Here is a 12,407-nt window from a genome sequence, read left to right as displayed (position 1 = left end):
TCTTATCTGCCAACTTAGATGTCAAAACTCACGTTTGTCAGCCTTAAATCACTAGGTTTCTCCATCCATCAAGCTAATGTTTACAGAGAGTGTTGCTTCCTTGGTCGCTCCGCATTTGGGTACAAGAGGACTGGTCACTTAATGCCTTTCTATAATGCATTTGTTGTGTTTCAATGTGTTTATACACCATAATATCAATTTAAATATATAATCCTGCAAAGTAAGATAATATGCATAAATAATAAGTATTATTTTGTATATTAATAATAATATATCACGATATAATTAAGTTTCACTTTTTTTCTAATTTAAAATCACCTAATCACATAGTATTATGTCTTCGTTAACACACAAATTAATACTCATTATTAGTGTATATATTTATCCCAAAATAAATGTTTGCCCTTATGCATCATGGGCTAATTTTATTGTTTCACGCTACTTTTTTTATCATTCTTAACCTTTGACAGTAATTTAATCCAAGAAGTGGTTGCTTTTAAAGTTGTTTTGGTTCCGCGGCAGAAATTTTGTTGTTCAAAATATTATAGATTTGACAAACTATAGTGTTCAATCACTCCCTATAAATAAATTTTCAAAAAGAAGTGTTATATATATAATTTTATACATAAATAATGATATATCATTGTATAATTGAATAGATAAAAATTAAAAAAATAAAATAATATTCAATTATATAATAACATATCCTTTTTTATATATAAAATTATGTGCAGTTTTATTGATTTTGAAATTATATTTAATAAGCCGGTTAGAGTTTTTGTAATCAAAATGGTGACAAATAAAACAAAATTGAAACGACGTAAAGAAAACTGTTTCATGAAAATTCGTCGGATAATGACTGTCAACGCAGAAGCAGGAGTAAATGGTAAACTCATTTATCATTTATCAAACTCAACTATAGAGATGGACCGAAGAAAAATGTTACATTCACTGTTTGGTTGTATTAGAAGACATGCATGGTTCCAACTGGAATGGAAAAGTCATAGCAGAGCATATCCACTTGCTTAGAGTATTTTCCGGGAGAAATACCTCTGCCATACGCAATCAAAGACCTTGACGAGAATGGAACAGCAATAAGGGGTGGAGAGCAGTCATAATTTTGGGACATTGGTCCCAGTTAGAGTAGAATCTTTCCATATCATTTTTATGTTCTTTGAAAGGAGTCCTTTGTCATCTCTTAAAGAAAATCATCTCAGAATTGAAGAGGAAATAAACTACCGCATGGCATTTACCCAGATTAGAAGTAAAAAGGGTGAAACATTATACATTAACAGTTCAGATCAACAGGAAAACAACAACACCAAGAAGACAACAGAACAGTACATATAAGTTGTATAAGCAAAATAAACAACCGGGAGCAAAAACTTCCAGTTTACTTTCATCAAAATCATGGAGAGATCATCCGTAGATACTAAGTTTCAAAGGTTCTCTTGAGGAACCGCTTCAAATTTTGAAGGCTCTTCTACATCCGGTGCCCCAAGAGATAGTAAAACTTCTGAATAGTGAACAGGTTAGTAAGTTTGGGAGAGCAACAACACTTGCCACCACACACGAATTTACATCACTTCTTTGACAGATTTCGAGAGAAAATCCGCTTACAATATGGACTAGTTCGTAGGAAAGAGTGGGGTCGAGCAGCTTCAAGCAGTGCAGCATGAAGGGGACCCTGAAGATGAAAATTAAGGAGTAAGGTTCTATCAAAAGTTTGGGGGCAAAGGACTATGTCCCACCCAAGTTTTAATCAAATCTCAAAATCACACCCGCGACAATTCAAAAACCCAAATACCCATAGACTAACTTCTGTTAGAATTTTCTATCATAGGTAAAGGTAAAATCATTATTTTACTCCAAATTTTAAAACCCTAAAAATTTATATAATTTTTCCCCCTTAATTTAGAAAATTAACAATTTCACCCATGATAAATCTTTGAAAAACTACAATTTTCCCCCTAGAGTTTCAATTTTTCAAGTGAGCCACTGATCCACCGAAATTCGATAGCTCAACGACGATGAAGAAGCATCAACGCTTCTGGACGACGCATCGTTGTCCAAATGGATGCTTCTAGGCGATGATACATCATCCAGATCGATGATTCTAGATGATACATCATCGTCCAGATTGATGCCTCTGGATGACGTATCGTCGTCCAAAAATGTCGACGCATCGTTGTTCAGAGCGTCAATGCTTCTAGACGTTTCTCTATCGCCGTTGAGCCATCAGATTCTAGTGGATTGGTGGCTTACCTAAAAAACTGAAACGCTAGGGGAAAAATTACAGTTTTTCAAAGTTTTATTATAAGAAAAATTGTTAATTTTCTAAACTAAAAAGGGGAAATGATATAAATTCTTTAGAGTTTAAAATTTAATAGTAAAATAATAATTTTATTCTGACCTCTAGCAAAAACTAGTCTATGGGTGGATATTTCGGTTTTTGAACTATCATGGATGTATTTTTGAGATTCTACTAAAACTTGGGTGAGAAATAGTCCTTTTCCCACAGTTTGGAAGACATCAAAGAAGTTGCTAGAGGAATGTAGTGCTCCAAACCTTGGTAACTGTCAATGCAGACTGAATGACATAATTGGCAAATGGATCTTGCAGCAACTGTTCAAAATGAGGCACAGACAGCAATTCATGGACAATTTGTGATCGACTCTCTCCAAAATGCTTGAGGCATTTTTCCACAACATGACTGCTAAATTTTTGCTTTGATAGGTGAACATAGCGGCCTTTGAACTGAGCAAGGAAGTTGGCAGCGACAGAAGGGATCTTCAGCTCTATAATATATTGAACAACATAATTTCTGCCACAGAATGATAAAAGTTTTCTGAGTCATAGCATCAGATATAACCATGGTGCAGAACCAAAGTAACTTTAAAAGCAACCACTTCTTGGATTAACTTACTGTCCAAGGTTAAGAATGATTAAAAAAAAAACCACAAAACAATAAAATTAGCCAATGATACATGAGGGTAAACATTTATTTTGGGATAAATACATGCACTAACAATGAGTACTAATTTGTGTGCTAACGAGAACATACCACTATGTGATTAGGTGGTTTTAAATTAGAGAAAAAATAACACTTAATCATATCGTGATACATCATTGTTAGTATACAAAATAATACTCATTATTTATGCACATAGTCTTACTTCGTATGATTGTATATTTAAATTGATATTTTGGAGTATGAACACATTATAGAAAGGCATTAACTGACCAGTCCTCTTGTACCCAAATGCGGAGCAACCAAGGAAGCAACACTTTCTGTAAACATTAGTTTGATGGACGGAGAAACATAGTGATTTAAGGTTGACAAATGGGAGTATTGACATCTAAGTTGGGAGACAAGAATAATTTATCAAGATAATTTAGGGTGTGTAACAAAACTTATAAGCAATGGCCATGTCAACAGAGGAGAGGACCAGATATGAGAAGGGAAAATGAAGATGGAAAGGATGGCCAACATCCTGAAACTTGGATTCCTTTTGATCAAGGTTCATAAAGTTGCGTTGAAATCTACTTCTGGATTTTCAAAGTTGATGCACACATGATATCTAAATTCCATCATGAACATGCTGACAAGAGTGGTTGGTTAAAAACCCTTGATATTGGGAGATGAGATAAAGACAAACAGGACATAATACTTAGCTGTGATGCAAATACTTACACTTTCCTCTCAAAGAAAAATATATGAAAGCTAATACTTAGCTGTGATGCAAATACTTACACTTTCCTCTCAAAGAAAAATATATGAAAGCTAAAATATATGAAAGCTATAGCTTTCATATATTTTTCTTTGAGAGGAAAGTGTAAGTATTTGCATCACAGCTAAGTATTATGTCCTGTTTGTCTTTATCTCATCTCCCAATATCAAGGGTTTTTAACCAACCACTCTTGTCAGCATGTTCATGATGGAATTTAGATATCATGTGTGCATCAACTTTGAAAATCCAGAAGTAGATTTCAACTATATATATATATATGTATGTATGTATATAAAGTGAGCAACTCAGTTTCTTTTCAACATATAGATAATCAGGTAACATATCAATATAAGATGCAGATTGAGTAGCTTACCCTACCTAATAACCAGCGCAACAGGCCAGATAAAAAGAAATTAATAATGAGATATTTCATGGAAATAAATATGTAATTGTTCAAAACTTAAGTAAAACGGAACAATATTTTCAATTGCCACAATAACAAATGACCGATACCCAGCCAGCATAATGCATCCTTTATATACTTAAAAAGAGAATATTTTTCCCAAGGGCTCTGTCATTGAAATGGATGGATCTATATCTTCGAAATATTATTGAACTTGTTAGCATGATTAAAAAATTGCCTCTATAACAACATGATATGGTAGCTTAAGTTATATTTTATAAAGAACAGCTTGTCCAAAGAAGCGAGGTTTTAATTAAACGTTGAGGTGCCTCAAACAAAACATAGAAGGCTATGATAATTTTATTTATCAATGAACAAGTAATGTTAGAATATATACAATAAAACTATATATATCTACTTTGACTATATAAATAGGTATATATTTTATGTATGTTATCATATGATTAAATAATTTTAAATTAAAGATAAAGTAATATTCAATTACACGATACATACATAAATGTATACCTATTTGCAAACTTAAAATTAGTATGCATAGTATTACTCATAAATATAACATATTTTATCATGTCCTGTTATGAGTTTGACTGTCAGAAAATAACAAAAAGAATTAACACATTTTAGGTCATACCCGAAAGGATCTTGAGCAAGGAGAAGCCCATGATTGGAAATTTCAGTTATCAACTTATCACGAAGTTCACCAATTGAATGAGCAATGCATCTTTGCAACACACAGCAACCATGCTGATGAGTTGCAATTTCAACACAAAACCTTGCAGCTGAATCAAAAATAAACTGCAGGAAAAGTTATCAGAAAAAACAAGAAAAAAGATCAAAATTTAGAATCTCTAGACAGTAGTATAGCAGGTCCAGCAAACTATCTATTCTTTCAATGAAAAGCATACATCTAGTTAAAATCTTCACTTTTTCAATCAGAAGCTTAGAAGCCATTAATCAAAAACAATCAGACATTTGAAAATAGAACATTTTAGTAATCAATGCTCAAGAAAAAAGACACGAAGTAAAGATAAAATTAAACGTACTAAATTGATTTTAAGTTCATCTTGCCATCACTAAATTGGAGATGTCACAAATACGACAGGGTTCAGGTTGGATTTGTACGGATGGGCTAATCCAGCAATAGGAATTATATCTGTATCAATCCTATTGGTGCTTATACTATTAACAGTTGAATGGACTTTATCTCCCTGGGTCCCATCTGGCTACAGAGCACCAAACATGGCCAGCTCCAAGAATTTAGAGGCTGTGAATTGTTGGTCCTGAATCCATGTATATGTAGGTACCAAGCAAAAATTGTATAAACTATGCATGCAGGCACATGAGCCAAATCGATGATCAGAACTGACACAATAAACTAGGTACCAAGCTACACTGAAGGATTATGAATTGGCAGGACAGATCTACCAAACTAGGAGAATCATTAATTTGTAGGTAAAGAAGTTGTTTGTGTCTGGTCAACATGAAGCCAGAATTTTTGCTAGCCCCTTACACACGTGGACTAATCACTGTTAAACAGTTTGCCTATTAGTTAGACTATTATAAGCATGTTGATAGCACCCATGCAAATTAATCAATCCTACACAACAAACAAAACAACTGAGTAATAAAAACAATGAATTGAACTCAATATAACATTGATAAATGCGAATAGTAGTGATAAATTAAGAAAATAATTCTAACCAAAAAGGTGTCGTTCTTTCCCAGGCAATTAGAGGTGCCCTTCCTCCCAAGATAAAAGTCTCAATCAAATATTCTTACCAAATTTACCCTCCCTTTTTCCCTTGTGTTGTCCCTTTTATTTTGTTATATCCTAAAAGCCTATACAAATTCAAACTCTATTAAAACCATTGATTTTCTAAAACTAATTCAATCATAATCATTTCTTTATTCAAATATTATCATAATCTATTATTATTATTGTTATCATAAACTTAAATTAGGAATTCAATTCTTCAAAATGTTTTATGTTTAATTGAAATGGGTTTGGTTTGGAATTGATTAAGTGGATTGTGATTGGACTTGACTCGTGAATGATTCTGTTTGGTCAATAAATTGTATTTGAGTTAATCAAATTAGGTTTTAGGTCAAGACAACTAGTTAGACCTAAGTAATAAGTTGTGTTGGGGTTTGAGTGTAAGTGGTTTAGTGGATTGGATAGATTATTAGTGGGTGGGCTTAAGTGGTGATTAGCACCCAAAGCAAATCGGGTTGGGTTGTTATTGTGGAATGACATGATTTTCGAGTTGATTAAGTGGTTGGATTGAGTTGATTCTCTATGATCCAGTTCTCCTCTTCGGCTCTTCATTTCACCCTTTTTATATTGTTTTTTCATTCACTTCAAGGCGAAGATGTGCATGATCAAGTTTCGTTGGCTAGGTATGGGTTTCACTAGAGTTTGTTGTCTCACCACCGAAATTTTTCAATCTTTTGTTTACGACCATTATCAATTTGTGTGTATTGTGGCAACTCCAATTCCATCAAAGTTCCTCCTTTGTCATCGTTTTTTTTTTTTTATTTTGGTAATTTACTGAGAAAAATTCAAGGAGCTCATTCCTTTGTCATTGTTGTTAAAAGGCAACCTATTTAAGTCTTTCATGTGCTCTTTCATTGTTCCAAACCTCTAGCCAAACAATTCAAATTAGTGTTTATAGTGTCCAATTTATCTATCACTATCACCATAATCTTCTCTAGATCAATACTTTTCCTTTTCATTCTCTTTTCGCTAAAGCAAATCTCACGTGCTCCAATACCAATTTAATGGTAACCCGTGCAAACTAATCAATCTCATAGAACAAACAAAACAACCAAGTAGGAAAAACAATGAATTGAACTTAATAACATATTGATGTATAAATGTAAATAATAATGATAAAAAAGAAAATAATTCTTGCAAGAAAGAGGTGTTAGTCCTCCCCAGACAATTAGAGAGAGCCTTCCTTGAAGGTAAAAGTTTCCCTCAAATATTCTTACCAAAATTTCCCTCCCTTTTCCCCTATGTTGTTGCACTTTTTATTCTCTCATTTCCTAAAGAGTAATGTTATATGTACCCATTTTTTGTACACAATTTATGTACACAGTGATGTGTCATCATGTAATTAGGTGATTTTAAAACATATGTCATCATATGATAAAGAAATATTCAATCAAATGATAACACCTCATATGTGTACATAAATTGTATATCAAAAATGGGTATACATAGTTTTATTTTTTCCTAAAATCATATCTTAATTTAGACTTTATTAAAATCTTTAAATTTCCGAAATTAATTCAATAATAATCTTTCTTTATTCAAATATTATTAAAATTTTTAATTATTATTATAATCCTGGATTTGAAATTTAATTTCATTATTATCCTAATATTATCATTCTTTGATAAGAACCTCTAAAACATAACAAAATACTCAATTATAAAACAATGTTAGCAACACGAGTTAGCACCTTCCAAGATCATAGTCTCCCAATTAGTTGAAAGGTACCCCAAACTCAAGGACATTATTTTGCTTCCTTCAACAATCATAACTCCCATTTATATATATTGCCCATACTTACCACACATGTTTCATAACTTCCCAATCTAATTTCATACATATCATACATGTTTTTATAACCCCAATCCCGTTTATTTCATCTAAATCAATGATATCCTACATAAATATTATCTTAATTAAATAATATCCTAATTTTTAAATTCAAACTTAAATTATTATCTTATCAAATATTCAAATTGTAATATCAATTATTATCATATCATTTACCATCATAATCAGTATTATTCTAATTATTATCATAATCAATATTAATTAATTATTATTATCTAATTTCAACACTATCTATCCCTTTGAAAATCACATTTTACTTCAGGTGTGAAAATTGGAAAGCCCTTTCTTTTTTCCTTTTTCCTTCTTTTTCTATTTATCCAAAACCTTTTAGAGAAGTAGGTTAGACTAATTTGGGCTTGGGATGGTAGTAGAATTGGATTCGAGTTTGTTTGAGTTTGAGTTCAAGCTCGATTCGTAATAACCTGAAATGAACTTAGCTCAAATGATCTCGAACTCAAGGTTAAGAAGTGTTCGACTTGTAAAGCTCACGAACATATAAAATTCGATACGAATCGACTAAAACAACATCATTTTAACTAATACGCATCAAAACGACATTATTTTAGTATCAATCCGAGCCCAAACTCGAGCTCGACTCTTTTCAAACAAGTCAAGCTTAAACACTTTTGAAACAAACTCGGCACGCTCGAACTAGCTCCACTAAAGTGAGTTGAACTCAAGTTCAGCTCACTCTAATCCAACCTTAGATGACAGGTTAGACTTGGTGTGAAGTATTCGAATAACCCAATTGAGTTTTGAGTCGAGCCTTTGGTTTAGCGCTAATTTATTGAATTGTGGGTCAGACTGATTTAATATGGGTGGGATTGGATTTGTGTGGATTGGGTATTGGACTGAGTTTAATTGAAATGGATCAGTCTAGATAGATTAAATGTGGGTGGATTGACTAAAATTGTGTTAGGGTTTGAGCTTGAGTATTGATAGTTGGGTTTGAGTTTGAATTAAAAGATTTAGGTTCTCAACTGGGTTGGGTAATTCTGACCCAGTTTTCCTTTTCTCTTTTCACATATTCTTTATCGTTATATCCTTGTTTTGCTTTCATTGCCATAAAGGTATGACAATTAGGCAAACAATCAAAATTTGATAGCCAGATTTCATTGAAATCGACCAATTTTTCATCATAACTTCCCAATTTATCATTTTGGACTTTTGGTAGGTTTGAGATGTAGTCAGAATATTCCAATTTACCATTTTAAGCCACTATCAAGTTCGAGGTTATCAAATCAAGTTCTTATCTTTTTTCTCACTTCTCGTCACTGATGATCAATATATAGTTGTCTTCCTTTTACAATCCTACCTCCCCTGTATATATACTATCCATACCTATCATACATGTTTTATAACTTTCTAATCCAATATCATACATACCATATATGTTTCATAACTCCCCAATCCCATTTATTTCAACAAAATCAATTATTATCCTATAAAATTACTATCCTAATCAAATAGTATCTTCACCTTCAAATTTAAATCTTAATTATATCCTATAAATTATTCAAATTCAAATATCTAAGATAATCAATACTAACTAACTATTATCATAATCAATATTAAGTAATTATTACCCAACTAATGCCCTAATTCCTGTCTAAAGTTGTTACACATGCATGAACCAAGGCAATGCATAAGATTCATATTGTCACAAATTGATTTAGGAACATGTCCACCCTTCACGAAAATATCACAACAAAATTCATAAAGTACAGTGAAGATATGAATTGCCACGCTTTGAAACACTATAACTTAGCTAATAATTTAAACTTGGCACCTCATTTGTTAATAAGAATGAAAAACTGAAGGATGAAAAGAGCTTCATTTCAACCAAAAAAAAAAGATCACACAGGAATTCAAGAATGATAAAATAAACCACAAGTTCATTAGATTTTTAGAACCAAACTGAAATTTCACAATGGAAAGCCATGGAAGGAAAAAACTGTACCTCATTATCTTCATTGCTAAGGCATTGCAAGCAGCGTTGCAACACATGATTTCCATTCAGATCCTTTATGAGATTAAGAAAACCAGGTCTCAGTGCTGCCTTGACTGCTGAAACCTGCTGCCTCGTTTTGAGCGTTTCTATCAACTTCTGTACCACTCGTGTGCTGGAATAATAACAAAAATGTCATTCATTGACAAAAAAATTTTTCAAGAACAATTAACTCAAATAATAATTGACTAAATGAACAAGACTGTTTCTAAGTCCTTTATATATGAGTTACCCATATGTGTTCAAGCAAATTCTGACAAGCTGCCCTGGTTCTTTGGAAACCATAAGCACAATCTGTGTCCTATGCTCTTCATTACACACATTTAACAACTTCTGCACAAGGTAATTGCCAAACTGCTCCATCATAAGTTCAACAACATGATCAATGACCTCATTAAATATAGTTTGCACATCTTGGTAAGTTCCCTCATCAAAGACCCTTTGCAAAAACCGACAACCATTTTGATCCTTGGCCATTAAGTATATATAACCCCGGAACTCAGCCAACGAACTGGAACTTGGTAGCAAATGCAATGGGAAATAACTACTTATATTCTGACCACTTTCACAGAGTCTTCCATTCTGAGCACAACTTTCAAGTTTAGAGATTTTCTCTGGAGGATTTTTGGTGGCAACCTCATTGAGGGTGTTCTTCTTGTGACCACCCAAAGAACCGGGGGCTTTGTTAACAATATGATTAAGACTTTTTCCTTGTATGATGAAACTGTCTTCAACACCAAAACCATCCACCACCCCTTCTTCATTTAAAGGCACATGAGACACAGAATCCCTGTTGTTTGGCATCACACTAGTCCTTTCTTTCAACAATGAACAATTACACAACTGAGTTTCCAAATCTAAACCCAAATCGTGATACATCAAGGGAGTGGAAATCAATTGATTCATGAAACCAGTCTCTCCCATTGTATCCAATCCATGTCTTTGTGATCCAAACAATGCATCCTTAATGTAAGGCCTACTCGCAATAAAACTCTGTGATTGTAAACCCCCATTACTCCAGCTCCTTTCCTGTTCCTTTCTCTGCTCGAATACACAATTCCTTATGATACCATAACATGGGGCCTGAGGCATGTCATTAGCTTGACTGTGAAAAAAAATACCATTCTTTAACCCTCCCTCACCACGTCTACCACCCAAAGCAATCGACACAGACTTCATCTGATCATCTAAACTCCTAGATACAACACCAGGAGAGGTATCAACTCCTTGATAATCAGTGTTGTTGAGGCCATCAGATATGCCATATTTTTCAACCATATAAGGTAGACCCACATAACCATGACCAAAACCAAAGCTAACCTCCTGTGGGTTCATCTCATGTCTGTTCATTATAATACAATGATCCTTTTGTTCCTTTCCAACACTCATTCTATACAAACTCTCACACAAACCTAGTTCATCATAATCCAACCTCTCAGGCACAACATTCTTCCCAAAACGACAAGACTCGTTTGAGTGAGAATCCAACCACAGTCCACTAACATGATCATCTGTGACATTTGGTGTTTTAAACTTGTTAACATCCGCAATATCAGAGGGAAAATTCACTGTTGAAAATGGTGAAAAATTGTCCTCAGCTAAATAAAACCCATTGGGATAAAAAGAACTTGCAGGAGCAGAAGGGTGGTCTGTTGATAGCTGAACCACTCCACTAAAAGGTGAACCCGAACCACTCACAAGAGGCGGGTGTTTGTGGCCAGTTTTGACATATGGAACTTGATGGTGATGAATCCCACTCAACATCTTTTCAAGCTCTTCATCTTTCTTCATTTTATCTACAACTCTGTTTCTCTCTATCTGATCACCGATTTTATACATCCTTAAAAAAGGAAATTACTTCTTTAACGACACAAAATATAAAAGCTCAGAAGACTTAATATTGAAGAAAAACAAACCCAAACCAGTATCAAAAACCCAAAACCCCCATCAAATACTGTCGATTAAAAGCGCTTAAAACATGAAAGAAATTTGTTGCAGTGAAATGAAGAGACTTTTATGTGATGCATTCGAGTCTCATTTGATTTGGCTTGTGGGTCTTTTTTTTTTCGTAGAAGAGTATGTAAGAAGGTAGAGAGGGATTGGGATTCTGTTTGATAATGATATTGACGGTTATAAAAAAGTGAGTGTGTACGGTGCACCATGAAAGTGAAGTCGAAGGCGCTCCGCGCTACTTCATAGAGAAGGGAAGAGAGACAGAGAGAGCTAGACCCATAGGATCTGAGTAGGAGAACTCGTTTATTTATTTATTTTAACCAATTTTTTATTACTTATTTATTGACTTAAATTTTATTTCTGATTTGTTAGTTATCAAAATCTCTGAAACAGTAGTAATTACCAGCCTCTTCCACGCCAAATACTGCTTGATTTTCTCCATTGATGTTGATCTCTTTTGATCTTTGATTGGGTTCTGTTATAATCTTGGCTAATCAGGATCAGAATCAATGGTAGAGATGAAATCTTCAGGTTATTATTAATAAATCTTATTTCATTTATTTTAGGTCTTCCTTTCTTACGCGTTCATGAATTCGAAAGAAAAAACTTGTCGCCTCCCGGTTTCTTGTCACGCAAGTAAACCATAAGCGCTCGGGTTATGCCAAC

At 33.4% G+C, this 12,407-nt stretch overlaps 1 protein-coding gene across 1 annotated transcript; it reads right to left on the bottom strand.

Moving 5' to 3' along the window:
* Window positions 1-1,219: 1,219 nt before the first annotated feature.
* On the bottom strand, window positions 1,220-12,032 carry LOC123205513. The gene is made up of 5 exons (XM_044622480.1): window positions 10,021-12,032; window positions 9,741-9,903; window positions 4,787-4,950; window positions 2,569-2,824; window positions 1,220-1,687 (listed from the first exon to the last, which is right to left on the bottom strand). Exons 1-5 carry the CDS (start codon window positions 11,625-11,627, stop codon window positions 1,583-1,585), a joined length of 2,295 nt encoding a protein of 764 aa, XP_044478415.1. The 5' UTR covers window positions 11,628-12,032; the 3' UTR covers window positions 1,220-1,582.
* Window positions 12,033-12,407: the final 375 nt, after the last annotated feature.

The sequence above is a fragment of the Mangifera indica genome, unplaced genomic scaffold, assembly GCF_011075055.1.
Source record: "Mangifera indica cultivar Alphonso unplaced genomic scaffold, CATAS_Mindica_2.1 Un_0008, whole genome shotgun sequence".
Classification (NCBI taxonomy): Eukaryota; Viridiplantae; Streptophyta; class Magnoliopsida; order Sapindales; family Anacardiaceae; genus Mangifera; species Mangifera indica.
Note: the sequence above shows the minus strand (reverse complement) of the source record. Positions and strands in the feature narration are given on the sequence as shown.